This window comes from Melopsittacus undulatus, chromosome 8 (genome assembly GCF_012275295.1).
Source record: "Melopsittacus undulatus isolate bMelUnd1 chromosome 8, bMelUnd1.mat.Z, whole genome shotgun sequence".
NCBI classification, from domain to species: Eukaryota; Metazoa; Chordata; class Aves; order Psittaciformes; family Psittaculidae; genus Melopsittacus; species Melopsittacus undulatus.
In genome coordinates, this window is record NC_047534.1 from 10,056,300 (window position 1) to 10,083,643 (window position 27,344).

General features: G+C 41.0%; 2 protein-coding genes across 4 annotated transcripts in view; both read left to right on the forward strand.

Moving 5' to 3' along the window:
* The first annotated feature begins 1,108 nt into the window (after positions 1-1,108).
* CEP20 (centrosomal protein 20) lies at positions 1,109-6,676 on the forward strand. Its single transcript, XM_005143393.3, has 5 exons — positions 1,109-1,253; positions 1,751-1,948; positions 3,046-3,130; positions 3,984-4,123; positions 6,224-6,676. Exons 1-4 carry the CDS (start codon positions 1,226-1,228, stop codon positions 4,117-4,119), a joined length of 447 nt encoding a protein of 148 aa, XP_005143450.3. The 5' UTR covers positions 1,109-1,225; the 3' UTR covers positions 4,120-4,123; positions 6,224-6,676.
* Positions 6,677-11,905: 5,229 nt separating this feature from the next.
* Positions 11,906-27,344, forward strand: part of MYH11 (myosin heavy chain 11) — a 61,818-nt gene continuing 46,379 nt past the window's right edge. For 2 of the 3 annotated variants that reach the window (XM_031043992.2, XM_005143395.3), the window contains exons 1-2: positions 18,806-19,147; positions 23,701-23,857. In XM_031043992.2, coding sequence (XP_030899852.1) covers positions 18,806-19,147; positions 23,701-23,857 — 499 coding nt within the window. Of the gene's footprint in view, positions 12,007-18,788; positions 19,148-23,700; positions 23,858-27,344 lie in introns of those variants that run through there. The other variant, XM_031043991.2, reaches the window with a different exon arrangement.

Here is a 27,344-nt window from a genome sequence, read left to right on the forward strand (position 1 = left end):
AAAATGCTTTGACTGTGAAAACTTGTTGCATGTCAGGTAAGCAGTCCATCACCAGCTGCACTGGGGAACTGGGCAGCAGACTTGGGAATGGCAGAGGCATGTACTGCTGCTGACTCACTGCAAGTTTGTGCTGTGTTAAAGCACAGATTAACTTCACCATTCCTTCTAAAGGCTTTTTTCATTAATTTTATTTATTGCCCCCCATTAGAGATTCCTTGGAAGTTCATAACATTAATATTTGCTTTGAGAGGAAATGTAAAAAACCCCAACCAAATAAAAATAAATCCCAACAACCAAACCCCACCCCACAGTTCAAGGCTGTATAAGTGGTTTACTGCTTAAGACTCACATTTTCCTTCAAGCCCAAGCAGGCTGCTCCAACCAGACCATGACAAATCCCATTTGTTTATCCACATTGGCTGCATTTCCTTTGGGAAACTTCATACTTTCACAAAATAAACACCGTCGACTCACCCCAGCAACGTGAAGCACACATGCATGTCTCCAGTCACACCAGGGATTCTCACACACTTGCGAAACACTAGTATTCGGTTACATTTTGGCAGGTCTTTTTAATTAAAAGCTCCTCTTTGGTGACTCCTTTTAATTAAAAGTTCGTCTTTCAGGAACCTGATGCAGAACTCCTCTGCATACATCAGGGAGAAACTCCTGATGCATCAGGGAGAAATCAGGCAGAACTCCTGCATACATCAGGGAGAAATCAGGCAGAACTCCTCAACATACATCAGGGAGAAACTCTCACTCATTCTCCAGATTTCACTTTTGTCTTTTTTTATTCCTTTTTGATGTTTTTTTGTTTTGTTTTGGGTTTCTTTTTTCCTCCAAATAAAACACATTGACGTTTGTAATTATAGAGAGGAAAAAGTACCACAACCCTTAACACACCGCCCGCTCCCCCCTCCCCGGCTGACAGGACTGAACCGCAGGCAGGCCCAGGCAGGATACGGAACGGTAACTCCATCTACAGCGCACAGGCGCTCATTACTTTATCCCGGCTTGACCGTGCCCAGCGGACATCCCGGCAGCACAGGGGCGCTCCCTCACACGGGCAGCCCTAACGAGGGGAGAACCCTTCCGGGCCACCGGCCCTTCAGGCTAAGCACGCCCACCCCGCCCACTCCCACTTCCCAGCATCGCGCCTGCGCAGTGGCAGCGTGTCGACTCCGAGCAGTTTCGTTTGGGTCCTGTGTACGGTCGTTGAACTATGGCGTCGGTGGCGCAGCTCAAAGCAGGTAGCGAGGTTAGGAGATCTGGTTGTGATGGAGGCACCTCGGGACAACGAAGGTGTGGGCGGCCGGCCGGGTTGGCATTGTACACGCGGGTGCGTAGCGTAGTCGCTCCGGGCGCTAATGGAGTTCGTCGTCGTCTCACAGAGCCCGTTGTGGAGCCGCAGAAGAACAGTCCCTGAGCCTTAACACAAATACTCTGCTCTTAGCGTTGATCTTGGTTTGGTTTTCACGTTGCAGACATCTTGATCCAGTTACATCCCACTTTTGAGATTGATAAAACGTATGTTTACGACTAAAAAAAGATATAATTGTGGCTTCTTTTAAGGCTCAGTAGTTACCTGTAACTTCACTACTGTTGTTACCTACTGGCATATGCACAGCTGCAGATATCTTACCTTTCTTTCACTGTGAATATGCCGAAATCATGTTTATATTGTAGGTGATAAGAATGCTGCTTGCATACGTTTGGCTTTATATTAACGATCTTTTCATGGTCATAGCTTTAAAGGAAACACTGGAAAGAAAAGGTGCGCTTGGACAAATAAGAGCAAGGATCAGAACTGAAGTTTTTGAGGCACTGGATGACCCAAATGAACCACGTCCACTGCTGACTCGTGAAAACTTTTTAATCAACGAACTAATTCGTGAATACCTGAAATATAACAAGTATAATAATGCAGCACATGTTTTAACTGCAGGTATTGGGTCTGATTTTTTGTTGTAATCACTGTATTAACAGGCATCTGCTGTTTGGCTGAGTAATTCTACTGACACTATGAAATTCATAAGCAGGACCAAGCTGCAGTCTTGTGTTCTCTTCAAAATAAATAAGATAAAAATACTTTCTCCACAGTTTTCCTCACAGCATTAAGCAAAGTTATACCTTTTATTTTCAAGAACACTCACTCCGTGCCCCTTTTCCTTGAGGTAAATGCTTTGACAAAGTAGTTGATGCAAGAGCAGTTGATGCAAGAACAAGAAAACCTGCTAGCAGCCTCTGAAATCAAAATTCCTTTCTTGAAATCTCTGCATTTGTCTCGGAAAATTGCTAACTATTTTTGAATCGTATATCACATTCTTATCTCATTGGCATTTTGGTAAAAAATCCCAAACCAAAACAACAGCCTACAAATGAACAAAATTTATTTGAGGAAAAAAATTAAGTAAAATGTACCTAAAGTAGGTGAGAGTCTGAATTTTAGCAATCCTGGCAATTCGTGCATAAAGAATGTATCAGAAGCTTTGTTAGGTGTCCTTAGCTTAAATAACAAAAGTACGAAGAAGATGGATTGATTTTTTTTCTTTCCCCACAACTGCAGTTAAGCACTGTTGCTACTGGCTGTGCTAAAATACCCGTATTTGAGAGCTGTTTACAATACTGAAAGAGGAGCTGTAATTTATGTGGTACAGCACGCACTTATCTTTGTAGGTATTGCTAACTGTATTAAAATTTGAAGTTCTACAGTTGTGCTTAGATACAGTAATTACTACTGTTTAATAATTTGATATATTTCAGTCTCCCTTGAGGGAATGGAGGCAGTCTGTACAGTAGTTAACGTATGGAATCTGATTTGTAACAGTACTTCTTTAGAGAGAGTTGTTTGCCTGATTATAGTGTAAGCCTTCTTTAATATGTCATGTGAATTATGTGAGTGTGAAGTACTAATGTTTAAGTGAGTTCCCTGGAATTACGATATATTGTTAGATAGTCTAAAAGGGAGTTGTGTGTTCTCATTCTCTTTTGAAATCTGTTAATTGATGATGTTTTTCTTACCAGTCTTAATAACTTTTCCAGAGTCTGGCCAGCCTGAAGTGTCCTTGGATAGACAGTTTCTTGTCCAAGAGCTGAACATAGTCGAAAGCACAAGTGGAAAATCAGTGTAAGGAGTGATTTTGGAATGTACAGTATCTTCTCATTTGCATTTATTTTTCTCTTTATTATAAATCACATATAAGTGATCTCACCAATTCAGATGTGACTAGATCACATGCATGCTTTAACATGCAGGATTAAAATTCACAATGTCAAACAGGATCATTTTCAGGCATGTTCCAGACTAACATTTAATTCTGCTAACTCTGTAGCCTTCTCTGGATAGTGTACTTGCATGCATAAATACAAGTCTCTTATCAGTACAGTTTTCCCTACAGTCAGAAGCAGAAAACAGATATACTCTTTGCAAATCAGTGGATTGCTTTGTAGAGCAATAAAAAGATTATTGTAGTCTTAGATTAGATACAAATTTATAGTGCTTCAATACAACTTCATTAATGAACTAGGGTACTGAAGCAGCTTTAAATACGCTCAGTGTTCTCTGTAGCTTGTGCTGTCAGAATCTGTCAGGTGCTAAGGAATAATCAGGTTCAGTTTGCGCAGTGGCAGATTGTGCCTGGCAAAGTCTGATCCTTCATACTACACAAGTGAGAATGTGGATCTGTGTTTCTGTGCTAGGCAGGCTCCGGTTCTTCACCTGCTGGGAGTGTGGAGTTTAGCTGAGAGTGTCTCTTAAGGCAAGCTTTTTAAGAGTGTGTTGGTATTCAGGGGTCCTTAGGTCTCTGATTTATATATTATACTTAGCATAATTACATATATGTGTATGCATATATATACATATGTAAAGACAGCCATACATATTCTAGAAGTAAACATTAGGTCTAAGAAGTGTGAGGAAAGGGTGTATCTTTAATGCTCATTATTTCATAGACTCATTTTGTCTTTTCTCTCTGACGCAGGCCTCTCTTGTATGCAATTCTGTCTCATTTCTTACATGATGGTAAAGAAGACAGTAACCAGAATAACCCAATAAGAATGACTTTGCTGAGTTATCCAAAGCAGAACTTTAACAGACCACCTTCTGAGAGAAATTAAAAAGGTGGGTGTTCTGTCATTTTTGCTAGTTTTATCTGTGACCAGGTTTTCTCTACAGTACCTATGATTATAACAGCATAAACGTGCAGATGAACACGCTGTACCTCCTCTTCTGTGCAAGGAATGCTTTGCAGTGACACCTCTCTTAAAAAGAAAAATTCTTCAGAATGATGTTTGTACTTCAAAAATAGCATTAAGCTGTGTGGCCTGACCATAGCTGTTGCTCATGTATTCATTTAAGAAAGGCCCTACTATATCCAACTCAAGAAAGACCCTTTATATGTGCCTTTGTTCAAATAAGTGACCAGCTTACACCAGCTCTCTGTCGGTATGCTAATGGTATGCCGACTGGCCTTGGAAGTTCTTGACTGGCCTTCAGATGTATCAGTGGTAGAACTTTCTCATACATGTGAATGTATTTTATTTGTAAAACAAACATTTTAAAATATTGCAGACAGCCAAGTTTATGTAATTTTTTGACTGTGACATTCCTGTTACCTTGTGGTACTTGTAGCTACTTGTTAGATACTAATGAGAAGGGGGAAAAAAAACCCTAATTGTTTAGCTTTATTCTTTTACGACTTTTGGACTCTTAGAGAATTCATTTAAACCAAACAGCAGTGCTATTCTGATTTTTAGCTGGTAAAATATCTGTCATAACCTGTATGCTTTTACAAACAAGGCTTACTGCTCTGCCATTGCTGGTAAAGACCAGAAAATATTAATATTCCAGTTCTCAGGATCAGAAAGGTCATCCATGAGATTGCTTTACCATTTCCCTAAAAGTTAAACTGGTCAAATTGTACTCCCTTACAGTATTACATATCTGGAGTGGGTCAGCTAGAGACTGTCTTACTACAGTTGGAATTTAAAACAAGAATTTAATCTCAATTCTCAGAAAAATACATTAAACAGTGGGTGTATCTCTTTGTTTTTTATGTGTTCTAAATTAGTTAGATTCTGTAGGAAGTTCTTAAACTTCAGCTGTCAGTTCTGTATATGGGCATAAACCTTTGCTGAGGACATAATTCACATCCCTTTGACTGCAGAGGCTTAAGCTCTGAGTTCATTGCTCTATGGCAGAGCACTGCTAAATCTTAATTTTCCTTTTCTGGTCTGCATTTTGATTAGTTACAGTTAGTAATGCCTAAGCTACAGAATGAAAGGGATCATTGGTCCAGGTTTTTACTTCAAAGAGTCTGCTTGGCCTGTCACTTATTAGTGTGAGAATTTAGTACTGTTGCCTTAGTACTATCAACTATTTTGTATCCAAAAATTTGAAAAATACAAGGCCTGAGGTATTACTGACATCTAAGAAGCGCGAGAGAAGTACTAAACACCTTTTCTTAACAATTAATTGAGACAGTAATGTTTCCCTCTTGCCAGAAGGGAGGCTGAAGAAAGGAAATTCCAATACCAAAATTGTTATGAATTGTCTTTTTGTTAGAAATAATTATTTGTATCAGAAATTTCTAAATTATTTTGGTTTTTACACTCAGTGTATAGAAGAACTGTTTCTAAAGTATACCTTTGTACCTCAGTTCTGAAATTACTCTTTTCAGGGTCACCTTCCCCTGTTGACCCCAGTATAATTTCATGTGGGGATTTAGTTCAGTAACTATAGTCTGAAAGCTCCTTTCTGCATGTGTTTGTGGAATATGTCAGCAGAGACCTAAAGGCAGTGGGTTTAAAATACTAAATGTCTATATATTTTAATTAGACTGCATATTCAGGTAATCATTCATAAACTTAACCCACCAAGTCTCATATATAATGCCAACTTGCTTTACATATTAGAAGTTGTTTGCTTATATGTAGTTGAACGAATATTCCAACAGACCAGGGATCCTGATAAAACATGGGGACTCTGGTGTTTCTGTTACTTCATCCACTGTAGCCAGGTTGGAAGTTGTCTGGAATCTAACCTTTAGTAATGCAAAGCTCTTACCTCATATAGTTGCATTGGAAACATTTTTTTTTGTAAAGTCGCCAGTTTCCCATGATGATATATATATATATATATATATATACTTATATATAATAATAGAAAATAACACACTTTTAGATGTCTAGCTGCATGAGAGTATGTGTGTTTCATTTTCAGATGGAATTCTGGAGCCAGGAAGGACAGCTGGCACAAGCATCGAAGAGCCCCTTGTTATACGAAGTATGAACAAGTGATATCTTTTGTATGCTAATTTCTCACGTAATGTCCTGTAAGAGTTAATTTAGAAATTCCTCTTCGCATACATTTCATCAATCTGTCCAGTGGGACCACTTCAGCTTGTTAGATCTACCATTGAGACAGGATGACTGGGTCATACATACTGTCATTTAAATGCTAGCAAAGGCTCTGTCTCCAGTGCTGATAGAAGCAAAAGTGTATAAGAAGTTAGATTAGTGATGCCTGTCTCTAGAATTTGGTCTGACAATATACTTTATAAAAATAGGTTTGCCTTATAAAAATAGGTTTGCCTTATAAAAATGTATGAGACAACTTACCACTTCTGCACTTTGCTTGTGTGTGTTTCTGAATAAAATTGTTCTGTTCTGTTCAGTGTGGAATTTTTTAAGTGTTCAACCTAAATATTTTAATCACTCCTTTAAAAGAGGAAACTGCTACTTTCAGGTAAGTATGGGGAAAAAAGGTTGAATAGAAAATTAAGGTGCTTTAGGGGAATAGATGGTTTTAGTTCTCTGGAAATGCACACTATATTTATCTTCATACCAACAAACGCATGCAGGTAAGTCTTTTCCATCTGGAGTTGCTATAACCTGTGTAACACACAAGGAAGGGGAGAAACCTGTTTTTTTCTCGAAAAACATAAAACTCAGTAAGGCAAAGCAAAAAATAAAGTTGATAACAGATTACTGATTCCCAGAACTTTCTTTAGCTGAGGTGTTCACATATTTTGAAATGGGAATTTATTTTAAAAGCCAAACTTATAGGGGTATGTCAGAAATAACAGTTTAGCTACTTAATTTAACAAAATGTATAGATTTTAATGCATCAAATGATACTGAGAGGAGTTTTGTATAAATATATTTTAGGGTTGCATTCTTAAAAATCTTAACTGTTAGACAAATGGTACACTAAGTGGGAAATAAAGAGAGTAAGAGTACATGCCGTTTGTGAGATTAAGTGAAAGGACCCCAGGTTGTACACACTGCAGAGTTTTGCTTTTATCTTGATCTGACCCAGTTGGCATTACAGGTGGTTTTTTATTTGTTAAGCAGCCTAGCCTCTACTCTGATGTGAAACTGCAGACAAGCTATATGTCGAAAGGAAAAGCTGCATTTATCCACTTGAAGCCTCAGTAGTGAGCTCACCCTCTCTGTGTGACTGGCAGTACTGCTAGCTCCCCATTTCCTGATACATCTCTCAGGCCTGTTGCCAGGAGGGGAGGACATGTTTGCAAATCCACCTCAGTCAGAGCCATCTTTTAAGTCTTGTAGCTTTCTGCCAATTAGAAGTGACCACTGGATCAGACAAGCAAATATGTCTCTATGCCCTCAGTGTTTGCTCCGTGCAAACGTGTTGGCATCATTGTTAGGTTCAACCACTTGGCTGAAGAGCTATCTATGTAGAAACTACCACTGTGGGACTCTGCCTCATTACTCAGTCTTTCCTACCATGTCAGTGCTAGTATTCACAACCACTTATCTCTCAGTTTCTCTATAAATACAGTAGAAAAATGGTCTTCTAAGGTGTTATTTGTGAATTAATTTTTAAATGTGCTAGAAGTGTTTCTATGAAAAGTTGCAAAAGTGAGCTTTGTAACAATGCAGGTATGATTCCCCAGCCACAGAAATCCCTGATTTTTTAACCTTGCTTTTCCAGAGGTTAACTGCTAGATCCCTGTTTCTCCGTAAACCAGTGGATCAGATTGTTACGTATCTGAATTGTCTTTTCAAGAGCAAGGAGAAAAGGTCTGGGAAATGCAGAAGCTCTAGTGTTCTATGATGCAAATCTGCCAGTGTAACCCAAGCCATTGCATCTGCTTTCTGTCTTCCCACAGCTGATCATACAGAAGCTGACCAGGTGTCATGGAGCTCCCTGGGAAGTGGATTTTTCATGGTAGAAATTAAATTAAAATTTCAAGATGCAGACGTGTAGCACATCCTATTAATGTCAGCCTGCTTTACTTGCTAACAGATAAATTCCAAGGCCTTTGCAATATTTGCACATCCCCAGAAATAATTCCTTAAAAGTTTAAGCTAAGTGAGATCAGTATTTAGATGAAAATAATTCACAATCCTAGATTCACAGGTTCAGATTTTAGACAAAATTGCCATGTAGGTGAGCATGCACAAAAATTGTTTTCTCCAATAACTAAAGAAACTCCATCTAGCTTCATTACAGACTGTGATGTCTTGCATCAACTGTCCTTAGCCCTTCTACTGACATCAGAAAGTGAAAGGAAAAAAGAAAATATATGTAAGCATGTAGAAGTTTGGGGGCTTTGATGAGCAAAATGCATTTCTGAGGGGTTTTTTGAGATAGAACAGTAGCTCAGACTGTTACAGAGGGAACTACATTAAAAAAGGCTGTTTGTTGTTCAAGCATGGTATCACAAGTGAAGGTGACAAGGAGCCAGTGAAGTACGGTGTGGGTATCAGAGCTGGAAGGCACTTTGGAAGAATTTACAAGATTAAAAACAAATTATTTAAAACCAAAATTCTGTTCTCCCCTAGAACCAGAGGAAACCATCCAGGGACTCCAGAGATATTAGTTTCTGTCATGCACAAGGGAAGTTTTTGTCTAAGGTTTATCAACACGCTCCAGGGACTCAGTTACGCTTTCCTTCCTGAGCACCCTTTGTATCAAGCTGAATCTTGGCGTCAGTTGATCAGTTTTCCGGAGGAGTGATTATCATTGGGTGATAGGAAAAAAAACAAAACAAAATATTTGTTCACACTTGCAAAGACACCCTTTCAGTAGAAGCTGGTGTCCAATTGATTCAGAACTGACCTGTGTGCTTCACATACTTCACTTGATCTCCAGCCAGCATTAAGCACAAAGCTGAACATTAAATGATGGGGAGTATTATACCTCATTAGAGTATGCTCATGATGAGTTGTTCTAGTTTGGACCCAGACTGCCTGTCCTGTTGCAAGAGAGCAGCTTAACACAGGCGGTAACCCACCAGTGTGCTTGTGGGTTCCAATTACATTTGTCAGCTTAGAGAAATGTGGTTAGTAAACTTAGGTAAAAACATGAAAAAAATCGTACCTGACACACATCGTTTAACAAATTAACATCTCCACCTGTGCTTTGCTTTTTTCCTTCCATTGTATTCAGGTTACATTGTGGTAATACAGCTGGCAGTTAATTTCTTTCCTGATTGATTCCTCTGGCTTTTTCCCCAAGTACAGTATTTACAGTGCAAATTCAACAAGGAGATGTTTAAAAGCTGCTCAATATTTTTTTTCTAGAAAAGTGATTAGAACAAATAAAAATCAGGGGGTTTAAATAAAGTGAATTTTCTGCCACAAAGGCATTCTTCACTGGGAATCTACAGCTTTCATTGTGAATCGACTTTATTTTCAAGAAAACCCAAACCACAATTAGGGAACTCCAGCTGGGCTACTATATTAGTAGATTCTTACATCAACTTCTAAGTGAAGGTTGGAGACCACTTTTACACTTGATCAGTTCCTGCCCTGCATGGCTCCAGAGTGCAACCATTTCAGTCCCAGCAGTAATATTTTTTAGGCTCTCCAGCTCCGTTTAATGTCACATCATATATCACCCTCCACTGCTGCCTCTGTTAAACACTCCTCAGGCAGCAAGCCTGCACGTGCACATGCAGCACCCTGCAGACCAGCCGGGATAATTTCCACTCCTTTTTAAGCTACTATTGAAATGTGTCTGGTTTTGTGAAACCATTGCATGGGTTTAAAAGGAACTTCTTAGGATAACTTTGATGAATGTCAAAATGATTGTAATTTACAGAGGATCCCGTTGCATTTCATTATTTCACATTACCTATATTCCTATTTAAAAGCTAAGTTTGCAACTGAGAAACTAAAATAAAAATAAAAATAGGGTGGACTACCCTGTGAGGGGTTTCCTGCTAACAAGGGCGAGTTTCTTGGGTTTACGTCCTGGCGATCATTTCCCTTGGCTTTGCTCCAGCACAGTCACACGTGCACAAGTCTGATATGACACTGCTGCCTTTCAGGCTCTGGGAGGGCTTTGCAGTGTTCACACCTCAGCGGACACTGACCCTCCATCTGGAAGGACAGACTTCAACCACTGGGACCGTGTGCCTGTGTTGGCAAATCTGATCTTCTCCAGCTAAGACCTGAACATGAGTCTGTATCTGACATTTCTGAAATGATGTAGGGAAAACCCCTGATGCTCTTCCCCCTTCTCCTCTTTGCCCAAATTTGCTTACCACTGGCCAAAGCTACAGGAAGGAGCTACAGGTCCATCACACCTACAAGTGCTGCTACTTCGACAAAGTCACAGCAGAGGTTTTCAGCCCAGCCTCCCCTCATTGGTATTTTTTTTTCAGGACAGAGACCAATATGAGTGTTCAAGGCCAGGTTGGACAGTCTTGGGTGACATGGTCTATGGGGGTTGGAACTACATGATCTTAAGGTCCTTTCCAACTCTATCTATTCTATGATCCTTATCCATCTTCCTCAGGAGGGTTTATTTTCCAGAGAAGACAGGGCTATTGATGTCAAGAGAAATTATTTCACCCAGGACTGTGCTCTGATCTTTTGGGTATACACCATATTTAGTCTGTTGCAGAGAGAGGGTTGTTTCGGTATTTTGTATTTGGCACACTGATGGGAGTTCCTAGAGGATCCTAGCTTTCCCTTTTTGGGATGTCTCCATCCACAGATCCTACTGCACAAGGCTGTTGGCTACTAGCACAGGAAGGAGGGGGAACAGCTAGGGACTGAAGGTTTGGGGCTGTGAGGCAGGTTTGACAAGGAGCAGATCATTCCCTAACCCTTGCAGGGCTGGCTCCCAGCACCCTGTCCTCCTCTCCCCCAAGTTCACAGTGCCTGCTGCCTGTTCTTTCCACTGTATCCTGGGGACTGTTCCTCTCAGCTATTTATCACTTCTCTTCTTCCTTTTATGGACAGAGGGAGGTATTTCTTATATATGATAAAGTATTTACAGTCCTTTCTCAAGAGCTGAGCTCTGCACTGGATTGTGAAAGAAACTGGAAAATCCTCCTGGGGAGATGGGAAACAACCCTCTTGTTCCCCAGGGCAAAGGAAGCTTAAACCAGCCCTAGGCTCCAGATGTCACATAAACACACAGAGAGACCCAGAGCAACCTCCACCCACACATCCCTGCTACATTGGGAATAACCCTCCTCTCCAAAGCATCCCCTGAACTCAGGGATTAATCTTAGCTCCAAGAAAGCGCACTGTCATGGGTGGGAAACCTGTAGTATGCAGGATCATGATCTACCCTTTGTCCTTCTAGGCAGGGGGGCACCAGGGTGAGGATGCTGCCAAGGCAGGAAGGAGTTAAAGGTCCATTGGCTCAGCTGAACAGCTTCACCCTAGGGAAAAAAAAAAACAACAAACTCTAAACCTGTGATTTAGGGGCACCCCTTTCATGCCTTCCTAAAAGCCAGAACCAGTCTGCTTCCCTAAAGAGTGGCTTGGGGCAGGGGCAGCAGCCCAGGTTTAGGCCCTGCTGGGAATGAGGTACTTGGCTCAGGCTGCCTTTTTTAACCCAGGTACCGAGAGGATTTTCCAGCAGGACGTGGTTTCCAGGGCCCCTCCCCATTGACAAGATTCTCCTCCTCTATATAGGGAGGCTGCAAAGGCAGTGAGGACTTGGACTGTCCCGGCTGGTGGCTGTACAGGTTCCCGACTCTCCAATTCACTCTCTGCTCCCCTAATTGGAAGCCTGTAAGTACTGCAGGGGCTAGAAATCCCTGCTGGGGATGAGGATGGGGGCTTAATGCGCACTTTAGCAAGCTGATAATTATGCTGCTTTGAAAAGAGATTCAGTAAATTAATGTGCAAATAGCATAGAAATTGAAAATGGGAACAGACCTATCAGACATGCTCAAATGGTTTATCCTGACTTGTGTATTTCTGATGGGTTCTGTTTAAAATGCATTAGGGACCACGCACGTTTGAAAGCGTGCACAGATGTCCTAGCCTTAGTCACTTCTAATGCTGCTATTGCTGAATCAAGCCTTAAAGACACTGGCTTCAAGAGCACAACCTGTGCTCCAAGGCAATAGCAGCACAGCCTGCAAGGTGGTGTGCACTGCTGGCTGGAGCAGGTATCCTCTGCAATTAATCATCACACGTGCATTTGGTAATGAAGAAACCTGGTAGCCTGAGCTGCTTATCTTTAAATATTTCTACATTTCAGTCCTTAGGAGGGAACTTAGTGTATTTCCCATGCTGTTTAAAGAAAGTACAATGAAATAAAATAGTTTGTCCATTACTTGTTCTTTAAACAGGGAAAATGCTTAAAAATGAAAAGAAGAATTGGAAACATTTTTACAAAAATGCCTTAGGATCACATATATATGTTTTTAATATGCTAGGCATAAAGCTTAAGCAAAGGTAATCTGTTAATTCATTGAACTACATTAATTCACGTTATTTCAAATGTGACATGCCTGTTGTTTTTAAAGTGAAAATAAAGGAACACTTTTAACAAAATACCGTAAGTTAAGAGGACAGTAGATGGCAGCATAGAAAGCAGCTTCAGTATCATTCCAGACCTTCACTTGCTTCTTTCGCACACATAAATATGTGTCTGTGTGTGTATGTGTGCATGCACACCTACGTAAATGCTGATGTGTATGGGAGAGGCATATGTGTGCATAAGTAAGAAGCAACCCGAAAAATTTTAAATACAAGGGAAATCAGAAGGGTTGTAATTATTATCTAACACATATGTCTCAGTAAAACCTTTTCTAAAGTACACTAACTTAAAAAACAAGCCTACCTTCTCTTTTCACTCAAAGCTTGCCCTGCCAGGCAGCCTGCAACAAGACTCTCTGGATGGACCAATGCACTGAACTCCTAAAGTTCATGGGTCCCTCAAGTCACCAACTCAGAGGCTGAAACAATGAACCCCAGAGAGCAAAACACTTGATAAAGTAGCCACTTCAGCCCATGATACTGCTCTGGCTGTATTTGCTCAGATGTAAACAATGATTTTTATTATCTCATTTGCCATTGACACACCAGTCCCTAAAAGGTATTTGTTTTGAATGTGTTATCATTACATTTTTGCGGAACAGCAAGTATTGAGAAGAACATCACCATATATGGTAGCATGCATGGATGTATGCGGAGGATCCCAGCTCTTTATAATTCACTGGGACTTATTAGTTGCAAATCAGTTGGCTTTTCTTTTAAGTATGTTAATTTTAGAAGAAGCCAAGAGCCAGAGGTAACTTTCACACTTGTGCAAAGTCCACTCAAAATATGGAATATTTATGAATTCTAATGAACATGCAGAATCTGATTTACTTCATAGAGTGACATTTGGGGGTACTTGAAATAGCTGGCACTTTCCAGATAGATCCCTTTTATCTCCATGTGATGCAATTCAAGTCTTTTTTTCCTTATTTTCTAATTTTTGCAGTTAATAACACATCTAATAACCATGGCCAATCTCTTCAGATTGTTAAAAGTGCTATCAAGAGTTCAATCAGAGTTATGTAGTAACCTGCATTAACAGAGACCTCATAGGAGACTGAGGCACTTGCAGGCAATTTGATTAAAGTACATGGAAAATGCATCAACAAATAGCCAACCAAACAGAAGAAACAAACAGCTCTGTGAAATTACTGAAAATGTTCTTTCTTAAAATACAGACTTGCCCTCTTCCATGGTTGAGCAACCACAAACTAGTCCTGTTGATACCTCCACAGTCAGACGAATGTGTCCATGATGAAAGTAAGCATTTGAGGGGTGCTCCTGGTGACAGGAGGAAGAGATGAAAGGCCAGAAGGGATTGATAGCAGTGCTCATAGCAAAGCTAGCTGTGCTCGGTTTCCAAAATATCACAAGATTAGGGTTCACCTCTAGATTTTCTTTCTTTTCAAGCAATGCTCAGTTTGGTAATTTGGTTAAGTACTGGGAAAGTAACAGATGAGCAACCTAGAAAGGACATAGTCAAGAAATACAGTTTGAGTCAAGCAGCAGGTTACTGCTACATGCTTCCATCAGAAACCACTTAGGAGACTGGGATTTGGTTTCTGAATTTAATTCATATACTTGGTTATATGGTCCTCTGTTCTGAGAATTATTCCCTGAAGGGCTGTGATAGGCTTTTATACTGACATGCACATCCTGCAGAGGAAGGGAGAAGTATCCTTTATCGTCTGCTTTGGAGATAAGCAGTCCCGCGCAGCTCTGACCTAGGAGGCAATTCTGCTTGTCCAATAACCTTTTAATTAAAGTGCACTTCCTGGAGATATTTATACTTTGCCCTTGAAATAACGTACTCAGGATAAACTGATTGTAAAGACAGCATTCAACTTCTGCCACCAGCATAAGAGAAAAGACAATGATGGTCAGCCTGATGTACCTGCAGTGGGATAGCAGAAGTAGGAATAGAAAGTAAGCTGTGGAAGTATGCATGTCCATGTATATGTGCACATTGGGGTTTAGACAAGCGTGACAGATGGATCCAGTTTGGTATACTTTGTTTCTAAGTTTCTAAGGCAAGAAACTTTGTATCAGTAGTATTTTTGTGATCACTTTTCCTCCTCCCTTCCTCAGAATAACTCACCGCTGAGTATAAAATTATTTGATTTGGACTATCATCTATCTAAAAGAATCACAGACTGGTTTGGGTTGGAAGGGACCTTAAAGGTCATCCAGTTCCAACCTCCCTGCCACAGGGGAAGGGTCACCTTCCACTAGAGCAGGTTGCTCAAAGCCCCATCCAACCTGGCCTTGAACACTGCCAGGCATGGGGCAGCCACAGCTTTTCTGGGCAACCTGCGCCAGGGCCTCACCACCCTCACAGAGAAGAATTTTTTCCTATTGAGATAATCTCCCCTCTGTCAGTTTAAAGCCATTCCCCTTGTTCTGTCACTACAGGCCCTCATAAGAAGTCCCTCTCCAGACTTCCTGCAGGCCCCATTTAGGTATTTGAAGACTGCTGTAAGGTCTCCCCTGAGCCTTCTCTTTCTCCAGGTTGAACAAGCCCAACTCTCTCAGCCTGTCTGCATTGGAGAGGTGTTTCAGCCCCCTGAACATCTCCATGGCCTCCTGTGGACTCACTTGAGCAGGTCCACACCCCTCTTGTGTTGGAGGCCCCAGAGCTGAATGGATGAGAACCTCTTACCACCTCTTGCATAGATAATATTGATCCCTGTTTCTCTTCACCAGCTCTATAGGTAAAACCTGGGAACCGGCTAAGGGATAAATTTTGCTGTCTCAGGGAATGCTCTCAATAAGCAATAATGAATCTTCTCCCTTTGCCCGGCTCCTCAATATCAGTCATATGCTGAACCAGTGCAGTTCAGTCTCAATCAGAGATGGAGCTAAGGGTTTATTTCCAATTTTTAGTCAGAAAGCTTCAGCAGCTCAGTAGTTAGGTGCACAGCACCCCACTAAGGCAAATCTAGCTGAGTTAGGAAACTTTCCTTTATTATTAACATGCATTAATTATTTTTTGTTAATCTATTAAACTAATAATATTCATTAATCCACACTTCATAACTGCATTTCCTTTTGTGCTACAGTGGTACTCAGCTGCTGCTCAAACTTTATCCTCCGATTCCATGCTTTCTCCTCATTGTGTTTCAAAGGAGTTATGAGATCCAGCTCAGACTGTCTATTCCCTATTCCTTAGAGGGGGTCTATTCTTACCATGTTTAAACTAGTCAAACATAGTGCTTAGATCTAGGAGATAAAAGCCTGTATTTCCGAGCTGTGCAGTTCATGCCACCTCTTTTACCTTCCAACCTCATCTCACTCTCTGAAAGACTGAATTTAAACAATAAAGTGCAGAAAGATTTTCATGTAGGAGGTAGGAGAACATAGCAGAATACAGACAGACCAGCTCTTCATTTCACACTGTAACCTGTGGAAGATGTTTTTGACTTAATATGTAACAAGGAAAGGAACTTTCCCTTGGTTTTTGGGCAGCAAAACAGCTAAGAACTTTTGAACTGTCCCACTGGGATGTGCTTTGCAGCAGAACAACAGTTTTATCTTCAGCTGGGTTTTTGAGGTAGATGGTGAGGATGATTCAGCAGCTTGATTTCCACCATCGTTGTTTGTGGGCAGTCTCAAAGTAGGAGGATTTGAGTGTGGAACTCAACTCTGCAGTTCAGTCTAATTTTTGGTGTTTCTGAAAACAGTACCAAATTCCTACTGATTTCAATGTGCTGTCACTTGGCATTTAGCCATGAGCAGCATGAGCCAACCTTCCTGATACTTCAGGATGACAAGATAGCTGTCTTCTGGGCCTAGGATGGACTGAAATCCTCCTGCTCCATTGCTGCAGCTGTTCCTCCCACACTGCTGGGGCAGCAGGGTTGGGAACATGCCTTGCCCCTTGCCACCACAGTGGGAGAAGAGAGGATGCAGCAGGCTCCCACTTGCTGTTCTCTGAGCCACAGGCCTAGTGGTGGAGCAGTGCTCCCTTCATTCCCCTGTCCAGACGGCTTCACTCTGCAGCCGCCAGCTGGAAAGCTCAGCTGGAGAGAATACCATCTCCATTATTGGAACTGTGCAGCTCTACCAGCCCTCTTGGCAACGAGGGAACATTTTCTGCCTTAATCCACACAGAGGTCAAATAGTTTCCTCTTGCAGCTCTCTTTCAAGAATCCTCTGGGAGCAAGTGAAGAGCCACATCCTACAGAGCTCCCTTGCAGGGACCCTGTGGTGGAGAATACTGTGTACAGGCCAGCAGCAATCACAGATCCCAGCTGTCAGGGTCTCCCTTATGTTTGTTCACCCATACCACCAAACACACTGCATGTGCACAGATGATTTGGGTAAATCCTCCTGCTGGGGATTTCCAGGCAAGGCTGGTGGCTCTAGAACAAGCACATTTAGATGAGAGAAATTCTTTCTTCAGCTGGGAGAATTGTCAAGGGAGTTTGAGGAGCTCGGACATCTAATTTCCACTGAGTTCCAGTGGGATATCATCTAACTCTCTTAGGTGCCTCTAAAATCCTAGTTTTGTTTTTAACCTTTATGTCACCTTCTGCATGATCCATGCTTCTCTACTAGACCCCTCACACAGTCTGACTTTGCAAAAAAACATCAATCTGTGGGAAGGCTTCAGGGACAAGTATTTGGAAACCAATCTCTGATACTCCCCAAGCACAGGGTGTCCATTTGGCTGCATATCACATAGCTTGGTCTTCACAAATACCCTTCTGCTTGTGGCTTGATTGCTGATATCTTTAGCAGTCAGCTCTCCAAGCTCCCTCAAGATTCATGTTTGTTTGAATGTTGCAAATCTTAATTTCATTCTCAATAAGGAAATGAAACAGCCTCTGTCTCCTAGAGATGTTTTTCTTGGGCATGCACACTTCCCCGCTTCCCACTGCAGCTCCTGCCCAGCTCCCTTCTCTGCTCCACTGCATGGCAGGTTTTCTGACCAGCACCACTCTTCTGCCCTGTAGCAAACCACAGGTAGTCCCCTTTTTATTCCTTTGCTCATTTGCAGCTGTCACCCCCACAGGGCAGAGCAGAACACTTTCAAAAGTCCTAGTGTTACCAGCACACATCTTGCAGCTCCATCCTAACTGCCAATGGCCAGAGCAGGAGAGAAGCTGCTTCTTCCCTCTCAAACATGGTGCAAAACAGAAGTGTCCCAGAGCAGATAAATCAGGCTACTTTATCTGAGTGTGACTGCAAGATGCTGTTTTATGCATGTGCAACTGCATGATGCAGATGCAGATGCATCACCCTTCCAAATTGAGCATCATGGTTCAGAGTATCTAACAGCTGATGCAATTTCCAGGCTTGTTTTATGCCTTCTCTCTCTCATGTGGTAGATGTTCACTCTTCAGAAATTATCAGCTCCCACTGTTTGAACCATGGAACGGGGATAACTAAATTAACCCTCCTTCACCAGCAGTACTAATAACTTTTCCCTTATTTTTTTTTTTTCCTTTGACCTTTTCTTAATCTTATTTTTCTCCAAATTAAATGGTATTAAAGTGATTGGAAATAGACCTTTGCAAGAACAGCTTATTTCTGTCTTTTCTGCAACATAGACTGGGAACTGCTCTTCCACCATGTATTTCATTATTATGTTGGTATTTCAGTAGACATTGAATAGTATTTGGGTGATGAGAAATTTTGCATGCATCTGAATTCATTTAACTTTGTGATTGGCAAGACAGGAGGATGCACAAAGCTGTTCAGCTGGTAGTCTTGGTGCAGTTCTGAGAGTCTCATTCCATGGGCATTAGTTAGGCCTTACTTATCTCTCTGATCTTCAGTACAACTTATAAGCCCAGGTGTCCTCATTTGATGTAGCACCATGAAGCTTGCAATTTCAGACACAATAACAAAGGACTGGGAATATGAATACAGATACTCTAAGGTATCTAATCTGGCATACAAAAGCATCTGAACCTGTGGTGCTTTGGATCTAGCTCATGACAGATTTGACATACGTGTTTTGCCTGGGACATCTCCACATTTGCCTCTTTTTACAACAGAATATTTTGTTTCCTCAACAGGTGTCTACTGAGTCAAAATGGCTCAAAAACCTCTCAGCGACGATGAGAAATTCCTCTTTGTGGACAAAAACTTCACTAACAACCCACTTGCCCAGGCTGACTGGTCAGCAAAGAAACTGGTTTGGATTCCATCAGAGAAACATGGATTTGAAGCAGCAAGTATCAAGGAAGAGAAAGGGGATGAGGTGACAGTTGAACTGGCAGAAAATGGAAAGAAAGTGACACTGAGCAAGGATGACATCCAGAAGATGAACCCTCCAAAGTTCTCCAAAGTGGAGGACATGGCAGAGCTGACTTGCCTCAATGAAGCTTCTGTGCTGCACAATCTAAGGGAGAGATACTTCTCAGGTTTAATTTATGTAAGTAGAATCAAACACACACATGGCATTTCCTATCGCATGCTACCACATCCCATCACAAGCAAGGTGGATCCCACCACTGTCAGTGATAAAGTCCTTGTGTGTAACACTGCTATGCATGTACTAACCCCTCAGTAATGGTATCCTAAACCAAAAATGCATTTAATCCACTTTATTCCCCATGACTCTCCTGCTTCTTTACTAAATTAAAACACATGAAGGCTTCTTCCCCAAAACTTGCTATTTCTGAAAGGATATTATTGGTTTGGAAAGTACTCTTTGATAGCTGGATAACACCTCAGTCCTGCTTTTTGTAATGAAAAAAATACAAAACCTCACACAGTAGGGACATTTGAATGACTTCAATATAAATCTGAACAAGTTTCCGGTAACTTGGAAAAAGAACGCATGGAAAAGCCAAATGATGAAGTCTCAGGCAAAACTCCCACTTACAAGCAACTGACAAGTTTTGGTTTAGTGCGTGTTTGAGTAAAACCTTATGCTTGAATAAATTAATCAACCCCCTGGAATTGAAGTGAGAGCAGTCATAAGCACCAATGTGTTACTGAATCGAAGTCATGCATCCACTAACATTTTTCACTCCCACCACTGTTGATCAAGTTACAGATTAGGCAGGCCTGGACAGAGTATAATCTCTATGTTAATGTGAACTGGGGGCAAGATGATTCTGTCTTCTAGTCCACACAAGTATATTAACACAAGCATATTTTTACATTAATAACCCTGTAATCTATCTGCACCAACAATTAGGAAACTGCAGAGTAAAAAAGCCCAGAAAGTTTCCATGGGACTTAGCTGTTATCTTTGATTTTAACAGGAGGACCCCTGTGCTCTGCTGTAGAAAAGTCATTTACAGTTTCAATCTACAAAAATTTTACTTGTGTGACAGACCACTGATGAATGAAAGAGACTACAGAGTTTAAGTAACAAGGTTTTAGAAACAGGAGTAGAGCTCTCATTATTAACATGAGGAATGCTAAATTGGGAAGTAGGAAATGAAGCAGAAAATAAGATAGTTATATATAGTACAACAAAGGAACTATTTAATTGTTATGCGTAACTTCAAATAGGTAAGCTCAAGATTTTTCCTTCAGGAATGTACTAACACACACATCATCAGATTTCTGAAAGAAGATCGGTTTTCTGTCCCTATTTTCAGTATTTGAGTTTGTTGCGGGTGAACATACAGATCTATGTGCTGTTAGAACATGCAGCGTTAGTTATTAAAATAGATGTTTTCAAAAATGTTCTGCATTGTTGCAAAGCTGGAAGTAGAATAGTGGGATAAAAAGTGTGGGACTTACTTCTTCATTGCTGTTCTCAGCAATGGCATGCACAGAAGTTCTGGGATTTCCAATGTGTTTACTTTGTAGATTTTTTTGTAGAATTTTCACTTTCTACAGGAAGAGGAAATTCATTTCCCAAAGTGGATAACACAATTAGAAATCCAATTGCTCTTCATGGAGACAAAAATGAAAGGGTAACTGAAATGAAGTTTTCTGTCTCTCGAGACTAGATTTTAAGATGGTGGTAAATTAACAGTTACAATGAAATTATTTTTACTTGTATTAAAACAAGATATTAGCATTTTCAGTAACTAAACCCCATTAAAACTATCCAGCCTTAAACAGCGCTGCCCTGCTCAGAGACTCTTAGACCTTCTGAGGAAAAAAATAGGTGGCATCTAAACAGAATTTGAGTCTCATCCACTTGCAAAACCAGCTGTAAAAGCAACCATCTCCTGACTTTGCCATGCAATGCCTCCATTGCCTCCTTCAGAGTCCCACACATACAAAGGAAAAGTGACCTTTAAATTTTTCCCTTTAGAACACCACTGGCACAAATGGGGATTCCAAATTCTGGTAAAGAAAAAGTCAAACAGATGAAATAAAAAAAGAAAAATCAAATAATCTTCCACCTGCATTTATATTAAATATTATTAAATAAAGAGTCAGCACAGAAATTCAGAATGACTGTACACTGGAGAAACACTCTTGCCTTTTCCATCACTGCATAGTTAAATGGCAACACGCTTCTTGTTCTTCTAACTCATGTTTCACATTGCTCAGAACAAACCGTGTTCCTTGCCCACACACAAATTAGACCAAAAACGACTACATAAACATCAATAAAATAGCAACACACCTTCAGTGGATCTGAGAGTAGAATCAAATTTCTTGTGCCTGTATTCACAGGCACCACTAACTCAGTTTTCACCTAACAGTGCAAAATGCTTTCTTAAATATAGAAAGCTATATATGCATGTTGGAACCAGAGGTGGGATTCTTCTGCCCAAATCCAGGCATTTACAATCTAGATGTGTATGTTTGTGCCAGTCTCTCTTAAATACCCGTCAGTGATGGCTGTCCAAGGGATGCACAAGCACAGCACTCCTATGGACACTATCCTTAACAGAGCAATTTGATTTCTAATTGCATTATCCACTTTTGGAAATTATTTTCCTTTTCCTGTAGAAAGTGAAAATTCCACACACACAGAAAAAAAAAAAATCCATGAAGTAATCCTTAAATCATGCTCTCCAGAGGACTTCCAAACCCTCTAGGAAGAGATGCAGCTGGGGATCCCCCTCTCTGGATAGACTGTGCCCCAAGGAGGTGATATAAGGCACAGAAACTTACCCCACATACACTTCCAATTACTTTTGCCCTGCTTTAATAACTTCCTTCTTGTGCCTCAAAGTTAGCTTTTCAAGGGTATGCTACTGTATGCCTGGCTGTGCAAAACAGCCCTGCATGTGGCTGGTCAGGCAAATGCTTAGAACTCTTAGGGAAGGGAGGTCTAAACAATTTCCTGAATTCAGAATTTATTGTCCTATTATTTTACTTAGTTGGGAATGATTAGTTTATACAGTAAATCCATTTTCCTGCTACCTTTTCCTTAAGGGCCTTGGTGGTCTTTTCAAATGTGTCGTTCTGGCAACACTAAAGCTCATTTTGACTCGATTAGCACAGATTTTCATTCCAAGCTCAACATCAGTGAAAATCCAGCACAGTAATTATCTACCTTCTACATCAAGGGATTTATCTTGGGGATATTGAGAACTGGTGAAGATCTTGAGCCTGATTTTCTTGTTATCTGACTTGAGACTATAGCAGTGCAGCCATAACCTGAAACAGTAGGAGAGGTCCTCATCACCACCCAGAGCACCCCAGACATCCTCCTGTCCAGCATGGAGCACCCAACCTGCTCCTTGCTGCTGGAGGCTGATGGATGCTCTCACCGTGTTTGCTGAATACCATATAAAGTGCTCAGGCTGTGCCGAGACAGATTTGTGCCATTTCCTATTATGGTCAGGAAAGGGAAATCCCTGTGCCCAGAGCCAAGCTCCCCGATGCCATTTTACAGTGTTGCACTGCAGTGCTAGGGACACCAACGCTGCTTGAGCCATCCCTAGATACAGCCCTGAGATTAAGGCATGGCAGCGGCTGCCCTCTCCAAAGCACTTGTTCACACAGCATGGCCATAAAAAATAGAACTAAAAATCCCAAATCACTTATGCCTAAATCAGAAAGAGCATAATTACATTATTTCAGGGTTTTTTTTAAACTGGCTTGGTTTTAGCAGTAGCAGCCACAGGCCAGTTTAAATATCACAATACCCCTGCAATTATAATCTTATAGCTTCACATTTTTTGGTGGGGGGGGGTATTTTTTTATTATTTTTTGAATGAAAAACCCTTGCAAATTGCTTATTTTTAGTAATTGCTTGTGAAATATGGCTCACTGTCTACTATATACTTGTGAAATGGCACCCACCACCTATTATTATATACTATTATATCTACTCCTTTTTAATAGCAGCATTGCAAGATAAAATTAAACACAAAAAAAGCCCCAAAACCAACTAACAAAACCTGGTGTAGAGCTGGCAGCTGGTACCCTGTGTTCTTGTTTGCGTATATATTTTCATGTTAATACCTTCACTAAACTGTAAAAAAAACACACTTTTCCTTAAACATCTTACAGACATAGTCATGTAGTGAAGGCACCACTATTGGTAAGACATCTGTTTGAAGCTTGTTGAATTTTTTTTCAAGGATTCTCACCAATCATTATTGTTATATGATATTCCCATCAGCTTTTTTAAAAAAAGCTTTTTCTAACATCACTCCAAGCTTCTTACCTTGGATTTCAGTTTACAAAATTTGACACCTAAGCAGAGGACATGTGCTGGTATGAAAATACACATATAAAGAAATCTGAATTATTACAGCTGTTACATCATCACAGATAAGGGTGATTCTACATATACTGAAAATAACTGAAGCTAAGAAGCCCCAACATCTGATCATGGTATTTCTATAGACTGCAAAATTCACACACTTTCTGGCAGTTAGTTTTTTTACAAATAACTATTTGGAAACCACCCATGTCCATTCATTTGTTGCACTAGCCAGAATACAGAAGAAAGTTATCACCTAAAATCATGTTGGCTCAATGCAGCTGATGCCTGTTTCCCAGACTAGACATGCATGTGATAATAAATCAGTTTTTGTTTGAATTTCCTTGCAGACTTATTCAGGTCTCTTCTGCGTCGTGATAAATCCATACAAACAGCTTCCCATTTACTCAGAGAAGATCATCGACATGTATAAGGGAAAGAAGAGGCACGAGATGCCGCCCCACATCTATGCTATTGCAGACACAGCCTACAGGAGCATGCTGCAAGGTAGGAGAGTTCAATTCTGCAGTTATTAGACATCACTGCCTACTAATGTGGGAAAAAACACCTTCTAGCTCCACGTGTGCTCCTGTAAGAAGCACAGCCAGAACAGATCTGTTGCAGAGGACACAAGCTTTCTAGAAGTTTCAGAGGAATTCTTTGGCAGGAACGGCAGTCCACAATCACTGTGACTCAAAAAGGAAAAACAATCCTTTTACCCATCTGTGTCGAGGCATGTGGGAAGGTTTCAAAGTCGAGCAAATAGTTTTGGCAAATACGGGCATGGAAAATGCTCCCTCTCCACCAGTGGAGACTATTCCAAAGTTAGCTGCTAGCACTGCTGTATCTGTCAGCATTGCTCCACTCTCTCTTTCTTTCATAGCAAACTGAATTCAAACAATGTTTTGGAGCTAGTTTCATTACAGTCTCATGGCTTTGGAGCCCCCAAGTTGAGATGTGCTCCGTTTTCTAACAATAATGCCAACAAGCAGCAACAGGAAAGCCATCAGGCCTCAAATGGTGCAAACAAAACCTTTAAAATTCACGGTGCTCGCCTCCTTCTGCAGGTACTACTGACAGTGTGAGAAGGTTTGCTCTGAGAAAAATAATCATAATTTAGGGCCAAAAAAAGCTACTAGTGATGAATGTATGAGGCTGCAATGCCAGGGACACAACCGGTTGCCATCTCACAGCAACTTCAGGTGCTCCAAGAAACTAGAACACTACAAAACACCTTGAAATATAAATGTCCTCGTTAGGAGCCTGATCCTGCAGAAATTCTGGCTGGTGACTGTGGCTCAGCAGGGTCATACCATGGCCCCAAAGTTTAGGGCCTTCCAGTGTGGAAATTTAGGATTTAAGGCTCATGGATTTTAGATCTGACTCTTGAAAACAATTAACAGCATCTTGAAATTTCAGCTTAACAGCTAGTTTAGTACCTGGCATTGAGTTCTTCGTAATATTGACAAACATACCCAGAAACCTGTCCATTCAAAACCACTGTGCACTTCATCTGACTATGCAAATGAAATTACACAGTATTTCTCCAGGTGCACAGCATGTCATACCCACAAGGACTGCTGTACTCCTATACTTGTCTTACTTGAAATATGAACTTGACGAATTCACTGGAAGTTACAAGTGGTGAGTTTGGCATATCATAGTTAACTGTTATTTTCTAAACCACGATTTAGACTAGATAAAGTCTTTCCCCACAGTGAAAAAAGATCATCTTATATGTGTGGGCCAGGCCCTCAGATCCACAGAATTACAACTGCCCTACCCCACGCAGATTTCTACTGGCTGAAAATGCCAAAATAAAGTTCTGGTATTTTTGTAATTCAGCTCTAAACCCAGAGAGCTAAGTATCTGCTTTACAGTGTCATTTTTTTTCTTCCTATGGCTTATATAACATTTATTTTCTGGAGCTATTTTAGTTCCTTTATTTGAGTGCATCTCAGAAGGCAGAGCCACATTGCAGCAGAGAAGGAGGATCAATAAAGCAAAAACGAAAGACATCTGGAAAACAGACTGTTCTCTGTACTATAACAGCAGAATTATTCAGGAGAGTGGGCATATGAAATATATTAAGGACTGATGAGGCAGGTGCTTTTAAAATAATATGATTCAGTAAACATAATATTCGATGCAAGCACAGTTATAAGAAACTTACTTGGCATAAGATCATCCTACTAAGCCACAGTCATGTATCCATCTTCCAGATAATCTCTTGAACCCTGTGCTCTGCATCCAGCACTATCCAGGGCCCTGAACAGGCCTTGAGGTCAAAGCAGTCTTCTTCCTTCAGATCCTGTATTTAAGCTGTAAGCCTTGCAGGGAAGCTCTGCAAGAAGCTCCTGACTCCTGCAGGTCATTAGCAGTGTTCTCATTCAGCTGTGCAGAATGCTGCTGCTTGTCCCTAAAAATGGGATGGGGAAAAAAAAAACTATCTGCAGGAAAGAGAAAGAAACACAACATGATACTACAGCCTGTGCTGAAACAAGTGAATTCTTTTGGCCTTAGAGTGAGTTTTCTCCTTAATGAGAAGCTAGTATCAGCATAGTCCAGCCTGATGCCTGCAGCATAAGAGCATCTTTCTCTCTTCCTCTGTCATTGTTTCCTGTCCTTCCTAATATGCTCTCCCAAGCAGTGATGAAGCCACTGCAGCTGGCTTGCCCTTTGCTGTGGTCATTAACTGCACCTAGGACAGCCTGGGCTCAGCTGTGTCTTCCAGACTGGGTGCTGGGAGAGGAGACAGCCAAGAGTGCATGCTTCTCCCTGTTCACTTGTTTAATGGTCATAATAATTTTCTGTCCCCACCAACTACTGGAGGACCTTTACACCCCATTATTCATGGCTCCCTTTGCAAGGAATTCTTCTTGACAGCAGAGAGGTGGAGGAAAACAAGTAGAAAGAAAAGAGGAGGGAACAGATCATCAGTGGAAGCTTGAAGAGCTTGTTCCACTGTCTCCCATCCTAACCATGCACAGCTGGCAGGGCAGCCAGAGAGCAGTCTCATGAGATCTTGAATCACAGGCCCAGGACACACACACTTTACTTGCCTACTTACTTGTACATGCCATGTTGGAGTCTCTCCATCTCCGAAGAGGGCCCCCGCTGGTTTTGAAGCTGTGCTTTTGTTTGTAAAAATGTAGTCATGTTTTGTGTATAAAACTAAACCAAACCACAGAAAAACTCTCTTTATTCAGCCAAATTGTATTCACATTGGAGTGGTGAAAGTGGGTGTCAACATGATTGTGTGTGTGCGCATGCAACACATACAGACATAGAGAGCTTCATAGTTTTTTGTAAGGGTATTTACAAATGGAATATAAACAGAAATTCTTGCTCATAAACATGGATCAGGGCACAGAATATTTTCTCTGTGAAATTTCAGTGTTGCTCCTTATCTGGGAATCTTGCATAGTTTGGTCTTGCCAAAGTAAAATGGATCTTAGATTCATGCGACTGAAGAATTATGTTCTGGTACTTCATGACCAGAGCCACTTGGCCAAGAGCAATCAGCTTGTTCAGATGTCGCAGGGAACCTTTATCTTTCAGTGAATCAAGCCTCAGTGTCTGCAGATGGCTGGTCTTATTGCAGGCTCATCTGGGAATCACAGCCCTTCACATTCTTACCTCCCCTGTTGGCACAAACATCCAGCAAAAAAACATGAGCTGTGCACACTGTGTTCCTCCTCTGCTTTAGAGACTTACCTGATTACTTTATTAATTAGGGATGATGTTTAAGTCTTATCAAAGTTTTTCTATTAATATCACTTAGCCATGGTTAACAGAAATCAGATAATTGGACTTTTCTTCCAAACACGCAGAAAAGCTGACAGCTCACAGGACACAGGAATTAACAAAGATGTTGGCCGGGCAGAGATAAAATTTCCACTTGTCTCAAGTGGTTCTGAGGGCCTAAAATCCTTTTACAAATCACAGTCATGCTGTCTCATGCTCAAACTGGGGCGCTCAATGTCTTGTGGAA

Bases quoted from the DNA above. Each gene is read 5' to 3' on its own strand.
- CEP20 (XM_005143393.3), top strand. From the start codon at position 1,226: ATGGCGTCGGTGGCGCAGCTCAAAGCAG. The intron at 1,254-1,750 runs GTAGCGAGGTTA...TCATGGTCATAG, and splicing joins GGTGGCGCAGCTCAAAGCAG to CTTTAAAGGAAACACTGGAA. The intron at 1,949-3,045 runs GTATTGGGTCTG...TAACTTTTCCAG, and splicing joins AGCACATGTTTTAACTGCAG to AGTCTGGCCAGCCTGAAGTG.